We start from the raw sequence: 27,951 nt of genomic DNA on the forward strand, positions 1-27,951 counted from the left end.
CCAAGTTTACACAGCCTGGTAGGCAGGTAAGTGACAGAATTGGAATTCGAAACCAGATCTGACTGAGCTCCGAAACTCGTTATTTCTGCAGTTAAGTGTATACTGCCTTCACATGCATTGTGTAAAATGTTCATTTTCTTCACAGCTATGTGCAAGTCAGAGGTTCTTTTTTTAGTAAAGCCTTTTAAATGCAGATAAATCTGTGGGACTGTTATAAAAATTATTTGGAGATATTTATAATTGTTTCCTAATCAATTTTATAAGTTTGGAGCCATGTGTTATGAACTGTAAAGAATAACAATAGTTAAAGATAACCATTAACATTATTTATTTTGTCTAACTTTATCATCTGAAGTAATATAAGATACATAAGGATATAAGTATAAAATGTAATTAAAACCCAAAATATTATCAGATATGGTCCAAATATAAAATAAATGTGGCAGGATGGAGTTGTTTTACTCCATTACCTCCTGTCGTTTTTTCATCGCTTACCTTCCAGGGATAGGGTCATTAAGAAAGAAAAGACAAAAGAACTTTGTTAGCATAACAGCTAGAATCTGGTTCTGCTATAAGGGGAATATTACTTGTAAGAAATTTATGTCCTGTAGATTTGTTAATTTTATAGGATGCCTTGGAGGGCAAGAACTGATGGAAAGAAAACTGGGTGAAACCAGTTGGGAAATAGGCACTGCAGGGTGGGCAAATGGGTGAAAAGAATTACAGGGTCAGTGGAGAAGAGAACAGGGAAGACCAGAGAGAGAAGTTACTGCCAGATGTTCCTTTGGGGTAAACTCTGATAGCCACATATCTTAATAGGACAGTTAAAGGCTTCTATTATCTCTCAGGCTCCCAGTTGTGTATGTTCATCATTGTCTAGTAAGATTTTTTCTCTGGCAATGGATTACACTTTCCAAATGTGAAGGGTGTAATTGTCTTAAACATTGGGGTCATGATGGGGGGAAGCACATTCTGTTAAGGTGAGAGGTGGTTGCAATGTGGTGGAGAGTGTTTTCGGGTGTTTTAGGACTAAGGACAGTGTGAGAGCCAGAGATCCAGCAGGCTTTACATGCTAGAGCAGTTCTCTGATGAACATGTATTTCTCTTTCCCAGTTTTCATGAATAAATATCCAGCAGCCATAGCTTTAGCTTCCTGAAGAAAATGGACTAGTTACAATTAAATGTAAGGTTTCAAATTAAGAAGAGATTTGAGTAAACCAATTCTTAATTCATCCACACTAAAACTAGATAGTCTATCAAGTCTGCATGATATGAAGTTCTTCCCAGATTATCTAAGGAGAATATAATGTTCATCTGAAGTGGCAGAGTACTATGAGGGAAAAAGATAAAGAAAAAAAAGGTTGAGGGTTTAAAGACAAACCAAAGACTTTACAGTTTTGCCTGGGTTTGACCTAGTGATAGTCATTTGGGTAACAAAAAAGCAATCTGTACAGAGTTTCTGAATTAACTGCTTGTATTTCTTTTCCCCTTGGCATCATATGTGAAGTATTTCTTTCAAAGCATATGCCAGTTCTTTTCAAAGGGAGCTTTGTTCTGAAACGATCTGGTAATAGAGGTATCACTGCAGAAAATGGGATAAAATTCAGCTTATATTGCAGAATGCCATGGTGTGTTCATTTTTCATTTCCCTTTCTCCTCCCCTTATGCCTCCAAACACACGCTTCATCCTCTCACTGCCAGAGTGATTTTAGAAGATTCTGTAACAAGTTCTTAGAGCCCCATTGTGCAGTAACAAAGAATTCTGGCATTGAGCTGCAGGTTCTGTCCTTGCCTGCTTTCCTGAGTGGTAGGCTGCTCTCGTCTCACTAATGGCGGAGTAGGACAAGGAGTGCGCAGGCCTGCAAACTTGCCAATCCCTAGGAGACCAAACAAGCACTCATCATGCCAGTCAGACCTGTTGGATGGATCTCCAGGCAGGTGTTGAAGAACTTCTCTGGAAGTATAAAGAATCTTGTTGTAAAGGGGATGTGGGAAACAACTGGGAATTAAGTCCCCTAGGGTTCACTTGCTTTCCCAGTCACCTGGGCGGTGGGCCCAATGTTCCATGTTCTTTCGAGTTAATGATTAGGGGATGTTTTTAGTGAAGCATTTGTTTTCTTAACTTCTTTTTGTCTTAGTTGAGGGGATCCAGAAAGTAAGCATGGACCTTGTAGATGAGTTTCAAGATGAGTTCCCTACCATTTTAAGATTATCACAGTCTAATCAAGTGATGTGATTTCATAATTTTGGAAAGGATTATAAAAAGCATATTGTATTTTTAATATCATTCTGATTATTTAATGTTTGATTTTGAAATCAGTGCTTGAAGCTTAGGAAAACATTAATTTTACCACAGAAAAACAAATTTCAAATTTTATTCATTGGGAGGAGTTTATGGAAAGGAGATTGTGGATGAGGAAGAAAGGTATTTAGATAAATTAAGTTTAAAGACCACCATTGTGCCATTCAAATGAAAATCTGGAACTCTCTCATAGCCACAATTGCAGTGTAGTTTGCTACATTTGCTTAAGATTTGCTTAATATAAAATCAGAAAAATACTTAAATATATTTTAACGGAAATCTATGGCAATCAAATCAGTGAAAAAACATAACTGACATAAAAATTGTAGTGATGAAAGATAAGTTTGATAAAATAAACACAGTATGGGTATGTGTTTTATTGTGGAAAGAAAATAGTGATATCAATTTAAATAAAATATATATGCATATGTTTTATGCCTCTGTTCCAAAAAGTGTTTGAGACAGATAAAATATATTGGGAGTAGAAGAGGGGATAGGTAGAGAATTTTGAAGGGACATATGGTCAGGAAAAAGTAACATCTCGTTTAGGGGACACATGTAACCTAATTTACTCAAAAGTATACAGCTCTTAATGAAAAAATGTGTTTTATTGATCTTGACTACAGTTGGAATAGAATATGTTGCAAAGTTACATGATACAGTAACAGTCTACTTATCCAGAAATCAGACTTTTGGCACTGTCAAACATGAGGAACATAGCCAAAACATGTAAGTTAAAAAAAAAAAAGCAAAAAACATTCTGAGTAACATAGGAATCACAACGTCTAGTATTTCCTGCCAAAGGAGAGGTATTACAGTTACTCTTAACCACTTATCCAGACACCCAGGCATCAGACATTTACTAAATACTTAGTACTATTACCTGGGATTGGGGAGAGAATGCAGAGAGAACAAAATAGGATTCCTTCAGTCAATGAGCTTAATCTAACAGAGACAGAATTGTAAACAAGTAATTGCATAGAATATAGTAAGAGGTATATCAATTTAGGAGGAATGAATGATTCTATCTAGGATGGTTGAAAGGCTTTATAGAGGAAGGACGCTTAAATTGGATCTGGAAAAATAGAAGTTTTCAAGATAGAGAAGTGGAATAGAAAAAGTGGGTAGTAGCTGAGAAGAATATTCCAGAGGAAGCAATGTCAGTTAAGCCAAAAAATATAAAACAGCATAGCATGTTCCCAGAATGTCAAGTAAATCTCAATAAGTGGCATGAATCTTTGGGGATTCTAGACTTTGGGGAGGGGTAATACTGAAGTGTATCTAGATGCACAGTCGTAAGTTGGCATCTGCATGGTGCTACTAAGTAACATAAAATAAGGTTCTTTTTCTGCCATTTACTTTAAAAGTGTGTTGCTGAGATTGGCAAGAAACCTGAGCAGTTAGGGGATATCATAACACAGTGAAGTTAATTTGCTCTTCAAAAACAAATTATCCAGAAAACAGTGTTAATACTTAGTTAATACTAGATTATTTTTAAAGGGTCATATTGTAAATGCTGTAAATTTTATTATTTCCAGGGTGATCCATAGTTCCCAAATACACTTAAAGAAATGGTTCTAAGAATAAGCTTAAAGGGCTTTATTAATTGGATTATATTTTAAATCCCTAATTTGGTGATTAATATTTAAATCTTTAAAAAAACTTTTAGTCATTTATTTATTTAGTAAAAGGCCATCTTGTAGGCCTGGAGCAACAAACAAACAAAAAAACCAAAATAACAAAAAAACTGATTCGATGGGAGTAATGGTGGAATTTTTATAAAGAATATACCCAGAATAATGGCTATTATAATAGTTTTTCATGGCTAAATATTTTGACGGAAATTTTCTTTGTGGCATTGAGAGAAGTTAATGTTAGAATCTTGGCTTGAAGTTGTGGCTTCTGAGGTCATGTGCTTTCTACTCATGTTCAACCAAGCCCATACCCCTATACCCTTAGTATCTTCTTCCTTCGGCAAAAAGTGATTTTTTTAAGGTTTGTACTTGGAAACTGCAAATGATTTCCATATGAGGATTTTAAAATATTAAGCCTTTATATCTGAACAAATGGAAAATGTATACTACAATTGGGGAATTAAAAAATTGTAATTCTAGTGGTCTTTTCTTGAATGGGAGAAATATTTTTTGGTAAATAGAGTCATTGTGGGTTTTAATTATGAAAGCTGACTGATTATGTGTTTTAGTCTGTATTTTACATTTAACCATATATTTCAAAATTGGGACTTGTAGATAGAATGTATTGGAATCCATGCAAAACTTTGGGTTTTTATAGCTGTAGGTATACTTTCCTGAATTCTCCATGCTTTAAAAAAAATAGCATGTAGGACAAAACTCCTAAGGGATGCACCATTGATGTCTGGAAAGTACTTATATTGGTATTCAGGTTTCTAAATGTGAGAGTAGGACTATAACTAGAGTGTTCTGTAATTCAGTTATATTTTTGTCTTTGGGGAGTTGTTTCTTATGGGGCACTACCATAATTGTGAAAGTTACAGAGCCCATTGTTCACTGAAAGCTTTCTGGATGGTTTCTAATTTAACATTTGGTATATTTCTCAATATTTGTCTGTTACATTTTCTGATATTCTTCGATTTGAACAAATAATTTATAAAGCACCTACCATATGCCAGACACTATTCTAGGTATTGGGGAAAGATCAGTGATCCAAATGGAGAACACAGCTCTCAAACAACTTACATCCTAGTCGAGTAGAAAAATAAGACGTAAGGAAAATGAACTATATATTATGTTAATGGTAGGTCTTAAGGAGAAAAAAACACAGCAAAGAAGAGATAAAAGTAGGGGTAGGGATAGGGAGAACAATGGACCATTAAGGTAGGATGACCAGGAAGGTCTTAGTGAGAAAGTGATTCTGAATTAAGACTTGAAGTACGTGAGGTAGTAAATCTTGATATCCTTTAGGAATGGAATGGCTAGTTAGTGCAAAGGCCCTAAGGTGAGGGTATACCTAACAGGCTCAACTAATAGTGAGGGAAAGGGAGAGAAATGACGATGAGGCCTGAGAGGTAAAGCAGAGACAACCTTCAAAGAGCCTTGTAGACCATCGTATGCCCTTGGGCTTTCACACTGAGCGCCAGGGAGCCACTGATGCATTTGAGCAGAAAAGCAGGCTGTGATAGTTGTATCTCTCTGGCTGGTATGTTAAGGAACAGAATGAGAATAGGGAAGGGCAGAAGCAGGGAGACCATTGAGGAGGCTAATTTACTAGTCTGGAGAAGAGACAATGGTGGTGTATAAATACAATGGACAGGCTGTTGGCATTGGGGGAGTTCAAAGTGGTCAAATTCTGAGACTAGTCAGAGAAACAAGTGAATAAGATTGCTGACAGGCCGGTTTTATAGATGGAGGGTAGTAAAAAGCTGATGTAATAGAAATTGGAGTTCAGCCTTAAAACTGCTGATGATAGAGAAATGGGCATGGCTCTAGAAAAAAATAAAAAGGGAAAGCAGGAGAGATATTCAAAGAATGGAAACCAAATAGAGAAATCTGGAGCAGGATTCTCAAACCAATCTGATTAACTGATGTTAAATTCTTTTACTAAAAGAAATGGTCCTTACGTACATCTGAGTGTCTCTTAGATACTGGTTGTGATGGGAAGTTGGAGTTTCTTTTCTGACATTTGGTGATGTGCTTAGATGATGATGACAAAAAGAATGATCTAAATTTTCATACTTTGAGCCAGGATCAGGTTACTTAAGCCAAGAGTCAAAAAAGGAAAATAAAAGAAACAAGATTTCTGGATTTGGGGGTCAATATTTAAATTTATGTACACAGTTTGGTGAGAAAATACATAGCATAAATATCACACAAAAGAAAATTCAGTAGCTTATCAAAAGGAAAAATACCTTTTATTTAAAATTTTTTTTGCTATAGCTAATTAAAAAGTCAACTCACTGAAGGTGTCAGTGAGGTATCAGTGAATTGAAATCATTATCATAAAATGGTGACTGTTATTTTTTAAAAAGAAGAATGCCTCATTGTGTTCATTCTGTGTCTAATGGAATGTAAGTAGACTATCCTCTGTGGTCACCTTCATATTTCCAGAGCCACAGAGAACCACTGAACATGCACCACTGCCCAGAGTTGGTTTCCAGTACTATTCTTCTTGAAAGCAATAATGGTCTTGTTGGAAAGGAGTTGCTTCTATGTTTTGTGGCAGTGAAAATAAAGGTGTTCAGAAACATTTTTGTAATATTTTTTCATGTTTTGTAATGTCAGAAGTAGTAATTCTTTCAGAGGTTTCTAAAAAAGTATCAAAAAAGGAAAGTGTTTTAAAAACCATGAAGAGAAGCACAGTCAAATTGTAACCATTTGAACATTAAAGGGAAATAGATATATTAATTGGGAGCAAGTTGAGTCTGCTGGAAAAATACATGAATTAATGAGCAGACTAAGCAAGAAAGATAACACCAAGTGTGCGAAAGCATTATTGTAATGCACACTTGAAATTTTAAAATACTGTTTTTTTAGGTCAATATTTTGGCCAACACAAATGTGAATCTTACAAGAGAGTTTTGGTTAATGGATTATCAATTACAAATATGCTTATTTTTCTACAGAGATAAAAATGTAGAAAGACAACTTTTATAAAGTTTACAGATCAATCTAGTACAGTGTTTGGGGAATGAATCAAGATCAGTTAGTAGAAATACATGTGTAAACTCAGCGAATTCAGGCCACATGCACAGATCACCATGATTTTCTAAAACTTACAAAATAAGGAGAGGGAAACTGCAGCACATTCGTGTTTTCCAACTGCAAAAATGAAAGGCACCTAAAACACTGAGTGACCACATAGATGACATCTCAGTAAAGGTGGAACAGAAAACTTCCCGCCTGCTTGCCCTGGTAATAGGCCCCTCACCTTATGATTATAAATTATAATGAGAGAAAACACAGTAAATTGTAATCAAAAGTGTAGCCAAATATTCTAGCTGCTCTAACTTGAGGAGCCAGAAGAGTCAGCACAGCAAAGCATAAGGTCACAAGAGCAGCTGAATCTGCATGTGCGGGGTGTGAATATTGCAGGTCACAAAGTTGCTCTCTGTGGTGTGCTGGCGACCAGTGGAGGTTAGAATTTCAAGGTATTTATTGCACCAGCATGTTGTTTTGCTTGCTTTGCCCACCACAGAACTGCTGGTAAGGATTGTTTTACTACAAGGTGCTTTGTAATTGTAGACATTGTAGCAGCCCACAACTTAGATCACATTCTCTGTTGTTAGTATTGATTGGCAGGCTAGAACAACTTTTGGTTATCTGTAATGACAAATGCTGAACAGTAAGAGAAGTAGTGAACTTTGAGGACAAAATCAGCAGTAATAAGATTAGTACTTCAGCATAAAAGGTAAGGTATTTAAAATAAATGTACAGTATGTTAGCTCTTAAATATATGATGCTCATTGTAGACCCCCCAAAAATCCATTTAAGAGAGATTTTGTACTTATATATTTGGACTCAATACAAGTTGCTTATTTGTGTTATTAACCACTCCTTACAAAAAGCCAGAATAGCCCATAAAATTTCTTTAGGGAATAATAGAAACTGTACTTGTCTATTGCCTGGAATGCAGTCTGACCACATTATAATTAATTTCCCTGTGGTTCACTTTCTGGTAGAGCAGAGAGAGAACCATTTGTCATTTGTTTTGGTAACGCCACAAATTTTTTCTATCACAATGCTCATAGGAGGTTTTAAGTTTTTATAAGTAAAAATTTCTCAAGCTTGTTGATTAGTATATAGGGTATTTGCTTGTTTTTTCTTGAATTGTACAATGTATTTTATATGCATATTTTATTTAAAAATTTAAAGTAAATTGTATATTACATGTGTATGTATGCTATATTTTATCATTTAAAATTTTAAAGTAAACAGAAAATATTTGCACATTTTAAAAAAGAATTATTGTTTGAATAATCAAACATTGAACAATATTTGAATAAGAGATGTTTACCTTTGAAAGAGCTCTTTAAAAATGAATACAAGAAATAAACCCAGAGAAAAATGAAAAATTTATAACTTTAGACTAGTAACTTAAATTCTGGATATTTATCCTCAGGGAAGAAAATTCTATATTCATATAAAGATTTAAGTACATGGTGGGGGTCAATGAGTTGTGAGGGGTGGGATAATTATTAGACACTGAGTATATGCACAGGACCATGTACAATGGTACATGTATGCGGCGACTGGCCTTTGCCTGAAGTAAATTTTAATAATGCAATGGCAAATCATACATCAGTCACTTTTCAGAGGCTTATTTTCCAGCAAAGAGAACAGATACAGAAAACATCCAAAATCAGAATGTCTGTAGCTTTAGTGAAGATCAGTGGAGGAACATTGATTCAAGGATTAAACAGCATATTCAGATCCTCCAAATCAATGGCCAGACTTCTGCAGCCTCAGCTTGCTTGAAGGCTTTTAGAGTGAAGAGACGTGTCTCATCGTCTGCTGAGGGAAGTTAACGCACCAAAGCAGCCCCGATATAACATGCAGGTAGGTGAGATTGCACAAGATATAGACCCTTCTTTCAGGAACTGTTTTGAAATTGCAAGATTTGAAAAATAAAAATGTAACGCATTTGTATTACATGTAAAACAAGAATAACTGGGTAAAAGAAATGAGTGATTACCCTTTTTTCAATATAGCATATACTCTCATTTACATAAATTTGGAAGAGTAAGTAATACGGACTTTTTTCTACTTTGATATTTGATTGAACTCTATGAAGCTGTCAACTTCAAATGGTTCAACCTCAATATAAGCATGCAAACTATCGCTTACATCAAACCCAAAAGAAATCCTACAGTAAGCCTTAACGATTATTGGGTTTTGCTCCCTTTTCCCTATAACTTTATGTTTCCAAGATAATCTTTGTTTGACATAATATAAAGAGTATATTTAACTATAAATCATTTCAATAGACTCATCTACATTCAGATATGTTTCAAATTACATGTTCTACCTTGTTTTATTGAGGCTTTGTTATATTTTGTTAAGGACAACAGCTCATAAAACTTTTTTAAGGCCAGTTTGTTTTTTCCTAAACTTTATAGCACAGAACTCTGAGTTTTGCAGTCTGGGCATTATTCAAAATGTCCCTTTGCTATGAAAGATTCAGAATCTTGTAAGTCTGTCATCTAAACCCCAGAGTGAATCAATTGTGACTCTTTTGCTGAAGGAAGAGAGAACTTGGCACCAACTGAATTAATCCAAAAAGAAGATGTATTAGTTCATGTAGTTGAACAATCCAAAGTTGATAAGTCTTCGGGCAGAGCTGGATATAGGTACTTTAGGATTCTCTCTCTCCATCTTCAGGCTCTGCTTTCTTTGTGTTGACTCCATTATTAGATTGACTTTTCCCTCGTGGTCACAAGATGATTTGCAGTTGTTTTCAGGGCTACATCTTTCCAGGTTCAATTATAGCAGAAAAGAATGAGAGTCTTTAACCCTGCAGTTCTGGCCAACCCCCAAGGTTCGCTCTTGGAGAATGGTGTGCCTCAAAGCCAGGAAGATGGGATGTGCTGACTGGCCTAGGACTCAGTTATCTGCTTTGTCCCTGGAGTGGAAATTGAAGCCCCATCCAGAGCACATGGCCTAAGAATGGGGAAGGAATGACTCTTCAAATAAAAATCTGGGTTGTCTCAAGAAGATGAGAGAATAGATGATGAATGGCTAGAATCAATGAACTATCAATTACACAGAAATATCTCTTTAATTAAAAAAACTCTAAAATTAAAAATTAATTTATTTATATTTAATTTTAAAATTTCCAAAAACCACTGGCTATTTCAACTATCAGTTGCCTGAGCCAACATTTATAAAAGGCTCCCTTATAGTACCTGATGTTTGAGAAAGTAAAAAATGGTTGTGTTTGTTAACTACTGGATTCTCTAAGCACCATAAGCGTTATTCCTGTATCTTTAGATCTTCAAAAAGAAACATAGTCAAACCATGTAATTCCCACTGAAATATCTTTTGGAATCTAATGTTTTGCCTTGATGTTTCTCTCACAGCATTGTTAGACCCATAGTTTCTATAAAGGGTGATAATGTGTCCTTTGAAGACTATTTTTGTATTTATTATGAAATCATATTTAAAGATACTGAAAAAAAATCATGTTGAAAGTCCATTATGTTATTGGAATCTTCTTTTTTGTTTCTTTGCTAAGTCAGAACTGAGATTTTACACTGTCTATAAACTAACAAGTTAGCCTGTCACAATTATACATATATGTGCACACACACACACACACACACACACTGATAGAAGACATAGACCCCCTTGAATCAGAGATATAAGTCATTGATTGTTTACAGCAAAAGCAGTGGCCAGAGCAGCATCTGGTATCACTTCCCTACACCTTAGTTCCCAAAGGGCAATGTGATGTGGGCCAGGTGTTACCTGCAGATGTATTAAGTTGCATTACAGGAGAGGAAGCCTGAAATTAGGAGACCTAGCTATTTATACGGATCCAGCCTTATCCACCCAGCCTCAGAAAGAGAGGAAGTAAAAGACTGAAGAGCATGTCTGTGAAGGGGGCCTTAGCTTAGTGCCCTGCGGCATGTCTTTGGGAGGTATATCCCGAGGGCTCTCCAGAGGAATACACTTTCTCTAGCATCCACAGGTACTTGCTGTTCAACCACACCTTTGACTCAGAGGCCCAACTTGTATAGGAATAAGAGGCATTCATGGAGAACTGTCTCCTGATACTCATGAAAATGCAGTGGCAGAAAAATAACCTGTCTTTCCAGTTGTTTTTCTTTACCCAATAAAGAGAACTAAAATATACAATGCATTTACCATTTTGCCTTGACTATGGTATTCACAGGCAAATTTAGAACTTGGTTGTGATAACTTATTCCAAGAACCCTAGATGAAAGAAACAGGTTGAGGGATTAAGTGACTTGTCCTGGGTCCATATGCTGACTATGGCTGTCTCTTTTGACATAATTCAAAATCACACTATGAAATTTTCTTCTCCTTTGTCCTTGTTTTAATTATTTTAGACTCTAGCTTTAATTTTTTTATTAAGGTATTATTGATATACACTCTTATGAAGGTTTCACATGAAAAAAACAATGTGGTTACTACATTTACCCATATTATCAAGTCCCTACCCATACCCCATTGCAGTCACTGTCCATCAGTGTAGTAAAATGCCACAGATTCATATTTGCCTTCTCTGTGCTACACTATCTTCCCCGTGACCCCCCCACACCAAGTGTACTAAACATAATACCCCTCAATCCCCTTCTCCCTCCCTCCCCACCTGCCCTCCCACACCCCTCCCCTTTGGTAACCACTAGTCCCTTCTTAGAGTCTGTGGGTCTACTGCTATTTTGTTCCTTCAGTTTTGCTTCATTGTTATACTCCACAAATAGGGAAAATCATTTGGCACTATGTCTTTCTCTGCCTGGCTTATTTCTTTTTTTTCTTTTATTTTCTTTTTATTTATTTATTTATTTATTTATTTTTATTTTGGTATCATTAATCTACTATTACATGAAGAACATTATGTTTACTAGGATTCCCCCTTCACCAAGTCCCCCCCACATACCCCTTCACAGTCACTGTCCATCAGCGTAGTAAGATACTGTAAAATCACTACTTGTCTTCTCTGTGTTGCACAGTCCTCCCCATGCCCACCACGCACTATACATGCTAATAGTAATGCCCTCTTTCTTTTTCCCGCCCTTATCCCTCCCTTCCCACCTATCCTTCCCAGTCCCTTTCCCTTTGGTAACTGTTAGTCCATTCTTGGGTTCTGTGACTCTGCAGCTGTTTTGTTCCTTCAGTTTTCCTTTTTTCTTATACTCCACATATGAGTGAAATCATTTGGTACTTGTCTTTCTCTGCCTGGCTTATTTCACTGAGTATAATACCCCCCAGCTCCATCCATGTTGTTGCGAATGGTAGGATCTGTTTTTTTCTTATGGCTGAGTAATATTCCATTGTGTATGTGTACCACATCTTCTTTATCCCATTCATCTGCTGATGGACATTTAAGTTGCTGCCATATCTTGGCTATTGTAAATAGTGCAGCGGTAAACATAGGGATGCATCTGTCTTTATCAAACTGGAGTGCTGCATTCTTAGGGTAAATTCCTAGAAGTGGAATTCCTGGGTCAAATGATATTTCTATTTTGAGCATTCTGAGGAACCTCCATACTGTTTTCCACAATGGTTGAACTAATTTACATTCCCACCAGCAGTGTAGGAGGGTTCCCCTTTCACCAACATTTGTTGTTGTTTGTCTTTTTGATGGTGGCCATCCTTACTGGTGTGAGGTGATATCTCATTGTGGTTTTAATTTGCATTTCTCTGATGATTAGCGATGTGGAGCATCTTTTCACATGTCTGTTGGCCATCTGGATTTCTTCTTTAGAGAACTGTCTATTCACCTCGTCTGCCCATTTTTTAATTGGATTATTTGCTTTTTGTTTGTTGAGGTGTGTGAGCTCTTTATATTTTGGATGTCAACCCTTTATAAGATCTGTCATTTATGAATATATTCTCCCATACTGTAGGATACCTTTTTGTTCTATTGATGGTGTGCTTTGCTTTACAGAAGCTTTTTAGCTTGATATAGTCCCACTTGTTCATTTTTGCCTTTGTTTCCCTTGCCCGGGGAGATAAGTTCATGAAGAAGTCACTCATGTTTATGTCCATGAGATTTTTGCCTATGTTTTTTTCTAAGAGTTTTATGGTTTCATGACTTACATTCAGGTCTTTGATCCATTTTGAATTTACTTTTGTGTATGGGGTTAGACAGTGATCCAGTTTCATTCTCTTACATGTAGCTGTCCAGTTTTGCCAGCACCATCTGTTGAAGAGATTGTCATTTCCCCATTGTATGTCCATGGCTCCTTTATTGTGTATTAGTTGGCCATATATGTTTGGGTTAATATCTGGAGTCTCTTTTCTGTTCCATTGGTCTGTGGCTCTGTTCTTGTGCCAGTACCAAATTGTCTTGATTACTGTGGCTTTGTAGTAGAGCTTGAAGTTGGGGAGCAAGATCCCCCCCACTTTATTCTTCCTTCTCAGGATTGCTTTGGCTATTCGGGGTCTTTGGTGGTTCCATATGAATTTTTGAACTATTTGTTCCAGTTCATTGAAGAATGCTGTTGATAATCTGATAGGGATTGCATTGAATCTGTATATTGCTTTGGGCAGGATGGCCATTTTGACAGTATTAATTCTTCCTAGCCATCCGCCTGGCTTATTTCCCTGAGCATAATGTCCTCCAGTTCCATCTGTGTTGTTGCAAATGGTAGGATTTGTTTCTTATGGCTGAATAGTATTCCATTGTGTGTATGTACCACATCTTCTTTATCCATTTGTCTACTGATGAACACTTAGGTTGCTTCCATATCTTGGCTATTGTAAATAGTTACTCTAGCTTTAATTTTTAAAAGTCTTATCAATGAAATACTTCAAAAATATATAAAAGGTAGTTTATCAGAAGTCCCACCCAAATTTAAACTGGCAGTGATATTTTGCTTTATTGCCTTCAAATATCTCCTTTATAAAAAGAAATATAATTAACCATGCCCCAATCACTTCTCCTTTTTTTCTCTATTAAAGGTAATCATTACTCTGAAGTTGTTGAGTATTTCCATGCATACTCTTATATTTTCACTACAATTGTATGCATCTATTATTATATATATTTTTAAATTTTATATAAATACTATACTATACTTTGTCTTTCTGAAACTTCCCCATTCTTTCACTCAACATGTTTTATATACATAGCTATAGTGTATTATTTTAACATCTTGTGGTATTTCTTTGTAAGATAAATTAATCCACAGTTTATCTATTACTGGACAGATGGACAATTTAGGCTTCAAATTTTTTTGTATTACAAACAGTGCTTCTTTGAATACTCTTATAAATGACTCCATATCTGTGTATGTGAGGCATTCTCCAGGTATATATCTAGAAGAGAGAATGCTGGGTCATGAGAGATACACATTTTAAATTTTATTAGTTATTGTCAAAATAGTTTCCAGAATGGGTACACTTTCTTGGGAATCATTGTGATTCTTGAATCTGAAGATAATTTCTTAAATTCTGGAAAATTATTATGCATTATTTCTTTAAATATTGCCTCTTTTTCATTTTCTCTCTTCTGGAATATCTATTGAACATACTTTGGACCTTGTCATTTTATTCTTTACCTCTCTTTACCATCCTCATATTTTCCTTTATTTTTTTGATACCTCCTGAATGAGTTCCTCAGATCTATCTTCCAGTTAACCAGTTCTCTCCCAGCTATATCCAATATACTCTTTGCTTATTCAATTTTTTTTTAATTTCAAAAATATTTACCATTTCTGAAGATTCTGTTTGGTGTTTTCTCCAGATTTCTACTTTTTTTTTTTTTTTGCAAAGTATCCTTTACAGGTTTATTTCTTTAAAAACTTTATTTTTAAGCATAATTATGTATGGTCTTTTTAACGGTTATTCTTTGAGATATTTGGGGGATGCTCTGACTGTTGTGATCTATATTGTGTCTCATTCATAGTAGATCATTTCCTTTTTCTTTTATTTTTTTGTTTTTTTTTTAACTGAAAGTTTTCAACAGGGATTTTCTTAAAAATAGAAATTCCTTCTGGCCTTGGTGGTAGAACTGTCCCTTTAGAGGATTTTGCCTGTGCGCCAGGGGTATCAGCCTGCAGACCAGCTTCCTTACCTTCTTCCTGGACTGGTGGATTCAGTTGGTCTAGTCCCACTTTCACTGAGCCTGCTGCTTTGCAAAGGCCTAATGCTCACCTCATGTGTGTCCAAGTCTCTTCTCCAGTCTCTGTATTAAAACTCAATCCCCCAGTCATTATGTCAGGGTCCAGTAACATTCCCAGAGATCCTGGGACATAAGTTCACATACTTACTGCTCTGGGTTTTGGTTCCTGGCCCAGGGAGATTTCTCTCATATATTTTTGTTGGGGGGGTTCACATTAGCATATCTGCCATGTTGCTAGATCAAGATGTCCTTCAGCTTTGCTTCTTAATATCTTCTACAAATTTTAATATAAGATGGTTAAATTTCTTTTTGGGAGTAAGTGACATCTATAATTTTACTTTTTCATTCATTCAACAAGTACTAGGGATCCATATATGTCTTACCCTTGTCCAGTGGACTGTGGAGATGATAGGCAAGAGAGCAATGTCAGGAGTGTGGCAGTGCCTGACCAAAGTGGGCAAAGTGTACCAGGGGGGCATTAACAAGATACATATAATTCTAGAGAGTAGTCAGTGTATGCTTTTGAGAAATGACACTGGATCTGAGACTTGAAGAAGGAGTAATTAGCCAGGTAAGCAAGTAGGAGAATTATTTTAGGAAGTAAATAGTGTATATGAAGATGCTGAGATGAGAGAGAGCATAACTTATTTAGGGAATGTAAGTAGTTCCATATGGCTGGAGTGAGATAAGTGGGAACAGTCCCAGGTCAGAAGTTCCAGGGGCCTTTCAGGTTAGGAGTGAGGAGAAGCTTTACTTGGATAACATGAGCAAGATAGGGCAGAGAATCAAAATTGCCACAGAAAGGAAACTAAACTATAGCAAGAAAGAAAACAACATATTTCAAATCTGACAGTCTCAGTGAGGATAGAAATAGAAGGATGAATAGTGAGGACAATGGCCTAGAGATTCAAAGAAAAAACAGAGCAATGTGAGAGGTGTGGTGGAGGTAACTGTATCGGCCTGTGAATAGAGTGTATTCAAGGTATCAGAGTGCTGAGAGGTAAGTGGCATAATACACAGGAGCTGCACCAGCTCTCGTATGTACACTCTTTGGCTGCCTTCCCATAGTGACAGAGTTCAGTTTACCCAGAGTGGATTCCAGCATGAGTTCCTTTAAGAATTGTCAGGCTGCCTCTGTCAAAGTGGACCTTTTTGGTGTGCAGAAAAAAAAATAGTGAAATCTGGAATTACTATTCAAGGAGATATGCTTTGTGGATGCATGGAGGACATTACTTTATATAGGAAGGTAAGTGGCCTAGTTAGCCTATCTGAAGGCATGTATTAAAGATATTCTTCATGTGCTCTTGTCACTGATCTGAGGATGATGCATGATGGATGCATTTGTACCTCAAGCACCTTAAATGGTTCTACTAAAACTCTTAGGGCATTATGTAGATGGAATGCCAGTCAGGCAAATTTCCTCCCTCAAGAGTACAGAATAGAGGAGCATTTTCATTAGGACCCTTAGTATGTCTAGGATAGTGTTCCAGCATTTTGATATGGTCTGGGATGAAACATACAGTGATGGTCTCCTCAAGATGATCAGAGAATGGGTGCTGTTAACGGAGTGCCCTTGACAATCTACCTGGGTCTTTTTGGTTGATGCTCAGCTCTAGAACATGTTCTATATATCTTTAGTACATTCAAAGATATTATGTCAAACATGAACTATCCAAAGACCCAACTGGTACAAGTGACCTGAAGAGATTCTGATGGATTCTGAAGAGATCGTGATGCAAGCACAGAGAGTTGGAGTCTGGTCTCTCTATGTGGCCATCTTGTTAAGAGGCTTCCTTTGCTACTCTGCAGTGCTGAGTCAGGTTTCTCCTCAAACCCTTCCTTGACATGAAGGGCTGAGATTGTGCACCTGCCAACTCTGCAAGGGACCTCAGGAATGGAAAACTCTAATCAGAGAACTTTCTGGTGGTTTTCAACATCCCTAGCATCAGGACTTGCAGAATGGTGTATCTACTTAGCCTTGAAAGCTGCCTGCTGAGTGAAACTGGCAGCTGCTTTAGGCTGCAGTGACCTGCATAATCAGCTTGAATGCTGACTTCAGCCAAGACACGTCAGCTCAGCTCCCAGACATAGTTGTTGACTTTGGCAGGCAAGTGCGGGGCCACCAGACCAGGGGCTCTTCCTGTGATAGAATTGTCCTTAGAGTGGTTTTAGAGATGATGCTTCTATGTTGTAAGGCATTGTAAAGTGGTATAGGCAAAGCAAGGCAAAAATGAAGAAAACAGCCTTTAAAATGCTTATGTGGATCCAAGTGAATTTGTGCTCCCTTTTTCTTGATGAAGGTCAGAGTCTTTTCCAAGTAAAATTTCTGCCTCAATCTCAACCTTCCAAGGTAGATTCCAGGTTAGGGTTTAAACTCATACCTCACAAATATTTTTGTGTAAAAAATATGTATAAACCTCACAAATATCAGGAACTTCTGTAGGTCCTTGATGGGTCTGCCACAAGGCTATCTTGGGTGGTATAATTCAAGACTTGGGAAAAAAGACAATTCCTAGAAAGTAGACCCTTTAGAATCTTGAAGGCATACTTCTCCAGGTTGGCCAAGAGGTTGGGACATATGAGCTCCTATAGGACCACCTGATTAAGAGCTTATTCAGAAGCAGTATTCCACAGGGGTAAGCAAAGTCAAATAGTTTTCTTTACTGTGGACTGCTAGGAGTCTTACCTGTGCTCCTGAGTTCTGTGGATTGTGCAAAGACATGGTCATGTAGCTTTCCCAAACAGATGCAACAGTTTTTTTGTGGACCTGTCCATTAACAGTAGTCAGTGCTTCCTGCAACACTTCTTTGTGAATCACTGAATGAGTTTCCCCTATTCCCCTCCTGATATCTTCCATCAAGGTGGTTTTGAATAACAAACTAGGTTGGGTCTGGTAATTCTCTAACCTTCAGGTCCTCTATTAGTGGATCTGTATTTTCTAAACTGCTTATGGTTTGCTTTTTTGCGATTTATCTCATTCTTAGTGAAAAAAAGATGAACATAGATACTACTTTTATGCGGTTAGGCAGTCAAAATTATGTGAGAGGAATGGAATACAAAATTATGTGGGACAAATTTAGTTAAAGATTAAAATGTTTTTACTGTTGAAATATCTATAAATTTTATGTTAATATTACCATGTGTCTTATATCCATATATCTTATATAACTCTCCATATATCTTATATATTAATATTAATGTTAATATTACAAATTCAAAAAATATACATGGGCATAAAATTGATACTAAGATACTTTGAACTGATATGTGTAAATAAACATAAGAAGGTTAAAATAAAAATTTTTTAAATAGGCCAAGACATTCTAAATAAAGCCACCAATTTATAAATTTCTGTTTGTTTACCTCAGTTTTTACCATATACTGTTTCTGCTCACAACAAGCCAAAAATGAAACAGTATGGTTTATAATATGAAAAACATGTATTACAAGTGAGCATAAAGTTGAGAAATGGCTACTTGCCAGTAGCTACATAAATTTTGGAGAAAATATATCTTCTATGGGGATGATTTGTTACAGGAATAACCAGTATTTACTAAGGCATTAAACTGGTGAAAAAATTACCCTTAGGCAATATATACATTGATCGTTTAGTAGCATATATCAAATACAGAATTTATTATGAAACTAATCAGTTTTCATTAACGTGAAGAACAAAATCTTAAAGAAAAAAAAAAAGATGCAGTGAAACAGAAACCAGAGCAATTTCTCATGCATGTAGATGCTGCTTTAATTTTTTTGCATATTGAATATGGACTTCCCACTACACATTCATATGTCACAAACTCATGAATCTATATAATCTGCTAGGAGGCATTTTCTTGGAGTATACCTGCTTTCCTTCCCAACGTCTGCTCTCTACTTGTATGTTTGTCTCCTTGTAGCCTAATAGTGCAATTCAAAGGAGATTTATGCTATCATTTTGCTCCTAGCAAGAGGGAAAGAGCAGCAGCTGCTTCATTTCCTGGAAGCTCTTTCCAGAAGCCGGAAACTCTGGGAAATTGTCCAGACTGACTTACAGAGAGAGTGTGCTAAAACTGTCCCTGCCTCTCACTGTATGTAGGAGTTAGCATGGCCTGAAAGGTAGGGAATAAGAAGGGATCTCTCCCCCTACCCCCACCATCTCAGTTACTAGGCTAGATAGTACTCATGGTGTCGGCATCCCACAAATCAGAGAGAAAGGAAATCGTGATGGGCAGTTTTGTTCTTTATTCAATAGTGGCAGCAGTAAATGAAAACTAAGTGTACTACAATAAGCATTTAGGACAGGACCTGGTACACGGTGCTATATAAGCATTTGCTCAAGAAAATGTTACCACATATTCTTCAGAAGCATCTTTTAAAAGGCTGCAGTATACCATTAACTGGGTATAGCATAATTTACCCAACCATTCTATCATTGTTGGTTTTTCAGTAACTTTTCAATGAACATGTGTTTCAATGTTATAAATAACTTTTTAATGAACACGTACATACTGTTCTTTCTAGTTTGTGTGCATTTTTACTGTACATTTACATGATTTTATCAACTATCACCTATAAAATAGCTGGGGAATTATTGAAGCCTTTGATTGATTGGCTTGGCTCTTACATCAGAGGAGCATGGCTAAGAGCACTGTGTAATTCACTGCTTAATTCACTGCCAAATGGAAGGAATGTTTTCCCTAATGTCTTCATTTCATGTACTACTCAAGGAATGGAGGTGGCCTGTAAGAGAATATAATTCCCTTAAACAGGATATATTATACTGTTACATTTGAGGCAGGGACCTTTCCTTTAACCAGAAGCTTGAAACACCGAGAGACAAATTCATTATTGGTGTAAACCTTTCTTTACGTTTCAAAAAAACATGGTGGGTATGACTACAGAGCATTTCCTGAAGCTTAATAATCATCTAAGGTTAATGCTGGCCTTCAGTCTCATGATTAACTTAAAGTCCAAGCAGGTCATTAATCCCCAGAAAACGTTAAGCATTTTGATTGCTGTTTGTTTAATTGGACTGGTGAATAATTTAGTAAAGGATGATTACATGAATTTGAACAAAGAAAAGACTGTTTTTCTAGCATGCACAGTGGCACCCCCTAGTGAAAACACATTTTAAATGTATAAAAAGTAATTTAGATATTGGAAATGCAAGGTTTTTTAATATATTTGCCAAAGGTTTTGATTAGCAAAATAATCTTTTTGTAAAAGGAGATAAATAAACCAACATATTTCCAGAATGTGAAAAAAACACATAGATCTAAAGTAGTTAACTTTCTTTATAAAGAATATTTAAATTCTCACTTTATACTAACATTGAAAACTTATTTTAATAAGAAAACTCTTCTGTTTTTTCTGCTTAGGTCAGAAGGGGTTCTTTGTTTGAAATAATTTCCTTTCCAGCAAAGACTGCTTTAACTAGCATAATATATGCTTCGTATGCAGCACTAACTTATTTGGTAAGTTAAGAGACTTATTAAAGTTTACAAATATACTTATTTTATGTAATGTTAAATATATACTGTACAGTACTTGTATCAGACAAAATAGATTTCAAAACAAAGTAACAAGAGACAAAGAAGGACATTACATAATGATAAAGGGGTCAGTCCAACAAGAGGATATAACTTATAAATATCTATGCACCCAACACAGGATCACCTACATATGTGAAACAAATACTAACAGAATTAAAGGGGGAAATAGAATGCAAAGCTTTCATTTTAGGAGACTTCACCACACCCCTCACTCCAAAGGACAGATCAACCAGACAGAAAATAAGTAAGGAGACAGAGGCATTGAACAACACATTAGAACAGATGGACCTAATAGACATCTACAGAACCCTCCATCCAAAAGCAGCAGGATACACATTGTTCTCAAGTGCACATGGAACATTTTCAAGAATAGATCATATACTAGGCCACAAAAAGAGCCTCAGTAAATTAAAAAAATTGAAATTGTACAAACCAGCTTCTCAGATGATAAAGGTATGAAACTAGAAATAAATTACACAAAGAAAACAAAAAAGCCCACAAACGCATGGAGGCTTAATAACATGCTCCTAAATAATCAAAGGATCAATGATCAAATAAAAACAGAGATCAAGCAATACATAGAGACAAATGACAACAGTAATTCAACAATGCAAAATCTGTGGGACACACCAAAGGCCATGCTAAGAGGGAAATACATTGCAATACAGGCCTACCTCAAATATTTTTTAAGGTGAAGAGAAAGGTACATAATGATGAATTATCACAAAATCTATTCATTTATGTACCACACAGGTCAAGAAACAAAACATTACCATAATTCTAGAAGCCTCTTTCTTGCTCCCTTTACAGTCACTAGCCTATTCTATAATGTCAACCACTATACTGACTTCTAATACCATAGACAGTGTTCTTTACTTTGTATACAAATGAAATCATGTACTGTATAATATTCTTCTGTGTTTGTCTTCTTTTGCTCAACATTATCACTGTGAGATTCATTCATTTGTTGCCTGTAGCAATAATTTGTTGATTTTCATTGCTGTGTAGTATTCCACTGACTGATTTCATCACTGTCCATTCTACTTTTGAATATTTAGATTATTTACAGTTTGGCTACTTTGAAAAGGTTGTTATGAATATTCTTACACATATGTTTTGTTGAAATTGCTGGACCATAGAATATGCATGTGTTCATCTATAGTAGATATTGCCAAACAATTTTCCAAAATCATTTTAATACTTCCTTCCAATGGAATGTTAGAGTCCCAGTTGCATTACATCACTTCTGAGAGTTGGTGTTTTCTATTTTAACCATTATAATGGGTATGCAGTATTATGTCATTGTGGTTTTATTTTGCATTTCCTTGATTACTGATAAGATTGAATAGCTTGTTATACATTAATTGGACATCTGGATATCCTCTTGCGAATTTCTGTTCAAGTCTTTTCTCACTTTTCTATTGGGAGTTGTCTTTTTATTACTGATTTGTACTTTTTACGTGTATTCTAGGAAAAAGTCCTCTTTTGGTTATAAAGGGGAAAAATTTATTTTGTGCCTTATCTTTTTACTCTTTTAGCACTATTTTTAAACATAAGTTTTAAATCTTAATGTAATCCAGTTTATTAATATTTTCCTTATGTTAAGTTCTTTTTATGTCTTAATTAGGAAATCTTGACCTACACCCAAGGTCATGAAACTATTCCCTCTTATATGTTCTAGGAATGCTGCTACTTTACCTTTTATTTTTAGATTTATACTTCACCTGGAACTAGTATGAGGTAAGGGTCAAATTTTTCCTCCATGTTCAATTTTCTTTCAATTGATCCAACTCAGTTTATTAATGAAAAAAAATCCCTTTTCCTATTGCCTCAGAACACCCCTTTTGTCATAAACCAAGGGTCCTTATATGTGTCTATATATAGGTCTGTTTACAGACTTTCTGTTTGTAAGTCTGGGGAGAGGAAATCCTGAGGTAAAATACCTCTAAAAACCAAAATCAAAGGGAGAAATAAAGTTTAAAATCCGTTTATTGCTTACAAAACTGCAGTCCAGCCTCTCTCTCTCTCCTGCTCCAGCAGCAGCAAAACCGGCCCTCCTCCTCACCTCTCAGGTACAGATAAGCTCTCCTTGCCCAGGTAATTACCTACTGATATGGAGATGAACTTCTCTCCACCGCTCAGGAAGTTGTAAATGTACTAAAGCCATACTTCTTTCCACCTCTGAATACCTATTGATATGCAGATGTACTAAAGCTAGGGGAGATAGTCTGGAAATGTTACAATTTTACCCACAGGCCACCCCCTCCAGAAATCTCTCCTTACAATTTACTCATTCCCCCTCTTCTGACCTATCTAACAATATACAATAGCAACAGCAATAAAACCTTGATAATCCTCAAGCCAGAGGATTCAGCCTATGCAGACTGAGTAAATGTACTTTACAGCACAATCTCTCACTAAGCACAAAATATGTTTCTACACTTGTTTACTCATTCCTAACAACTATGCTAGATTGCTCACAAAAATTTTACCGAACATTTGACAAAGTCAAGCCTCTCTTTAAGCATTTTTTTCTTGACAACACCAACACAATCATGATCATTCTCAAGCCAGATGATTCAGCTAGGTTCAAAATCCCATGCAGATTAACTCCAAAGCTCATCCATTCTAGTCATCATGTGGCAGCTGCAGCCAAGGGCCACATCCAGGACACAAGGACTGTAGAAGCAAATAACCGTGATTGTGGGGGGCCACTTTGCTGTTATTCCATGAATACACAGGAGGCCAGGTTCCAGGCCTTTTCTCCAAGGTGCCAAAAGAGCCAGCCATCACCAGTACATGTGTCCAGGGCCACGTCCATTTTACTCCTAATTGCTGCACCCATCCTTGCAACACATATTCAATAAAGTGGATTGCCTTGATTGCTCTTACAACCAGCGACCAGCCATAAGCTGCAAAGAGATGCACTAGGCCCCTCTTGGTTTGCTGATCTGCACAATGTGCAGGGCGCTCCTTCTGGGCTCGGCTGACTTCTTCAGAGGTCAGTGGCAAGCCCCACCAATGGACTACAGCCTACATTGTCTTTTGCCCCACGTGCAACAGACGCTGAGCCTCATCAGAGGCACTTTCCTTCTAGTCAGCACACCTGGGCCAATGAGTCTGCTTCATCATTCCCTGGGGATGCCAAAGGCAAATGGCCAGTCACAAATACATGGTAGGTGTCTGTGCCACACCACTCTGTGGCCTTTGTGTCCAGTCTCGCACCCAACCCACAATGAGATAGGAGGTTATTACCTTGGTTGGAGCTGTTCCAGTGGTGGGCTCTGTAGCCAGCAAGGTGTGGTACACAGCAGCCAGTTGCTTCTCTATCAAGGTGACCCAGACCTCTGCTCCTTTCCATAGTTGTGACCAGGCTCCAGCCGGCAGCAGAAGCAGCAGCAGTGGCAGAAGCATAACCTTAGGCTCAGGCCACAGGCCAGGGTCAGCACGGCCAGCAGTAGTGGTGGTGCCTTCAAGACCACATGAGTGTAGACACACATCCCTCAGCGTGAGCGCTTCTCCCCATCATTTCTTGGGGTGGCCCTCCAAAAGGTCGCACACATTATGACAGATTTTGGGTTCAGAGGAACCCTACCGACTGCCGCCGTATGTAAGTCTGGGGAGAGAAAATCCCGGGGCAAAATACCTCTAAAAACTGAAATCAGTCAAAGGGAGAAATAAAGTTTAAAACCCGTTTACTGCTTACAAAACTGCAGTATGGCCCATCTCTCTCTCCTGCTACAGCAGCAGCAAAACCAGCCCTCCCCTCACCTCTCAGGTACAGATAAGCTCTCCTAGCCCAGGTAATTACCTATTGATACGGAGATGAACTTCTCTCCACCCCTGAGGAATGATGCAAATGCACTAAAGCCATACTTTTTTCCACCTCTGAATACCTATTGATATGCAGGTGTTCTACAGCCAGGGGAGATATTTTGGAAATGTTACAATTTTACCCACACTGTTCTATGCAGTTGATCTATTTCCTATTCTTGCACCAATTCAACACTGTATTATTTATAGGAGCTTTACAATAAATGTTTGTAACACAATAAGTCTCTCTTCCAATCTATGAATGTGGTATATCCTTCTGTTCATGTAGGCCTTCTCTAATTTTCTCTTAATGATTTTTATGATTTTTTTATTAGAAGTCTTGCACATTTTATTCTATTAAAATAGAAGTTTTAAATTTTAATGTAGTCCACTTTATAAATATATTGATATTATATTAATACAGTTTTGTTAATATTATAATGATCTTGCATATTTTTGTTAATATTTTCACTCATACTGAAAGACACAATAATAAAGATGAAGTTTTTCCCAAAATTTACAGATTCAATGCAATCCCAATGAAAATGAGCAGGTATGTGTGTAAGTTAACTAGTTTATTCTGGAATTTATAGGGAAATGCAAAGGGTCAAGAATAGCCAAGACAGCCTAAAAAAAAAACAGTTAATGAATTTACTTTTAAACATATTTGCAGTTTTTTTTTAAAGTGAACATATTAAATAAATACTTTGCAAGTGTTTTAAATTTTTTAAGTGCTCAGTATCTTAAATGTGAGTCTCATACAAAATAGACATTCAGCTAGAGCTAGGATGTAAATATGCTGAAAAAAATGGGTGGGAAGAAATAGCTATGGAGAAACCAAAATTAAACTCTAATTTCTCAAAGGCTTTTGAAATCATCCCACATGCTCTGTTGTGCTGTAAACTTTCTAAGTAGATAATAGAAACAATTTTTTTAGTGACATAGTAATTGGTCCTATGTACATCCAAGGCCTAGGAAAGGTCAGGCCTGGGATTATGGTCTTGAAAGCAAATAACACATGTTAGAAGTTAATGTTCTGGGAATGGAACCATGCCAAGTGAAAAGTCAACAGAAATGTAAAGAACTGCAACATTTAAGGTGAGCTAAGAAGAAAATCCATGAAGGAGAGAAAGAAGCAATCATCAGAAATATAGGCAAAAAATTCAGGAGAGACAGATTCAAGAAGTAGAGCCTCTGAAATTTGTGAGTGAAGCATCAGATATGAGCAGAAAAAATCAAGTAAAATGAAGGTTTGAAAAGTGTCGATGAGAGCTATCAGTGAAGATGTTGGAATTAACCATCTTGGGAACTATTTCAATGGTATGTTAGGATAAAGAAGACAGAAGTAAGGCTTTGGAGTAAAGAGATGATAAAATGGAAACCATGAATGTAGACTTTGGTTTGATCAAGAAAAGAGAGTATGTGGAGCAGTTAAGGTGAAAACAGGGTCCCAGGGATTTTTAATTTTTTAATTTTAAGATGTAAGATGCTTGAGCAGGTTATATGTTACAGGGGAAGAACCCATCAAGGAAGAAGTTGAAAAGGCAGGGAATAATTGACAGAAGATGGTAGGGTATAGGTTAAAAGCAATAGGGACCTTGATCAAGACCCTTCATTTTCTGAGACTGGGACAGAAGTTATATGGGTACAGAAGAAGTTATATAGGTGAGGGAAAAAGAAATGTATCAAATCAGATAGGGCTTCTCAATTTTTTTCATAGTTTAGCATACATAGAAAATGATCATATATGGGATAAATGGATGAAGCTGTTTGTAGCTGGAAGTGATGGACTTAAAGGTTTATAGCTCTAGGTTTGTATATATATTCAGATGCAAGTAACAAAAAATATCTGACAGTGCCTTAATTGGTAAAGACATATTTAAATATCTTTTTAAATTAGAAATCTGGAGTTAGGCAGTTTCCAGGTTTGTACAGTATATCTAGTGTCATAAACCCAGGGCCTTTCAGTCCTTCTCTTCTCCTGCCTACCCTGTTTGTGTTTTCCGTCCTTAGGTTATTGCCTGGCGCTCAGGCATCACAGGTATATCACTGTCCAAAGTAGGAACAGGGTGGTGGTGGGAGGGGGTTAGGTAGAGGCAAAAAACAAAGTCTTTATTTTTATATAAGAGGAAAAACTTTTCTAAAATCCTGTCCTGACCTCCTACCCAGCAGACATTTCACTTTGTTGGCTAGAACAGGGGCACATGACTATACAGTAATTGCTGGGAAGTGAAGGAAAGCACTGGTGTTCCCCCATTCTACAGTGGAACTTGGGCAAAAAAGGAGGCAGGTCAGGAGGAAATGGAGGCTATTCAGCCAAGGCTCTCAATCCTTTCTCTGTTACTCTCTTTAGGAAAACCTACTAAGTATTTAGAGCCTATTATGTCACCTTGAGGCATCTTTTTGGTAAAATAAGTTAGTTGAGGTCTTCTCACATTTTGTGGATTTTATTGTTCTTGTTTCTTGCCTTAAATACTTGGTGTCATCATCATCATTAGTAAACTTACAGAATAAGTTTAACAGATACAGTTCTTCATGATTCTCAATTTTCAAAGTTATTTTTCTATGTTTTGTTTTAACACTCTTATAATATTGAATGGCATTTTTTGAGGGAAGATTGATCATGTTTGCTTAGAAATCATTTATTTACCAGCCCACTAAATTTTTACCAAAATGTATATGCCCTTCCAATTGTACACAGAGGTCTAAACAAAGTCTGAGGGGGAAAAAGTAAAAACACACACAAAAAATCCCACTTTGATATTAACATGTTTGGGAACAAATTGTATTAGCAGATGTTTCACTTAATTAAATCGGGAGAATAAAGGAATGTTTCATTTAATTAAATCAGAATGAAGATACACAACATTTAATGAATTGGGAAAAAAGGTGTAAAGCATGGCTTTATTGAAGCATACTAGGTTTTAATTTTCTTTCTAGATTATGCTATAATATATTTAGAACAAGAAATCAATCTCCAGATGTTTATCATGCCAGGAAAGGAAGTGCTTCTTTATTAGAATATGTAGATTAATGACTTTATGTTAAACATTTTATTGGACTTCTTAATCTATAAATTAAGCAGCTTACAAAGAAATTTTTCTTTTCAATTTCTTTATTATTACTAGACAATCTGTGTTAATGCAATGCTGGAGAAGGTAAAGAAAATTTTCCAAGAAGAAGAATCCATAAGGCAAAACAGAGAGGAGAATGGAAATCTTAGAAGAGCCTTTTCTGCGCCTGTGTTTTCTGAAGGTAAAATCCAAGCAACACCTTACAAGTCCTTACCAGAGAAGCTAGGCAATTTTTCAAATCACCCCAAACTTCCTGCTGGTAAGTTGAATGATAAGATCCAGGTTTTACATTCTGTGTTTGGTCCATCAACTGAAATGAATGAATGAACAAATCTGAACATAAATATCACTGAACAGAGCTTAAGAGTTATCTATCTAATGACATTTCATCTAACAAAACTGGAAAACTAGTTTTCATATGCCGACTGCTCTGCTTTAA

At 36.5% G+C, this 27,951-nt stretch overlaps 1 protein-coding gene across 1 annotated transcript; it reads left to right on the forward strand.

Moving 5' to 3' along the window:
- Positions 1-526: 526 nt before the first annotated feature.
- On the forward strand, positions 527-27,839 carry SPATA9 (spermatogenesis associated 9). The gene is given in 5 exon segments (XM_037012029.2): positions 527-1,960; positions 2,139-2,227; positions 8,608-8,835; positions 20,452-20,547; positions 27,567-27,839. Coding segments are annotated over 5 exon segments (744 nt in total). The 5' UTR covers positions 527-1,902.
- The last annotated feature ends 112 nt before the right edge of the window (positions 27,840-27,951 follow it).

This window comes from Manis javanica, chromosome 1, assembly GCF_040802235.1.
Source record: "Manis javanica isolate MJ-LG chromosome 1, MJ_LKY, whole genome shotgun sequence".
In the NCBI taxonomy this organism is placed as follows: Eukaryota; Metazoa; Chordata; class Mammalia; order Pholidota; family Manidae; genus Manis; species Manis javanica.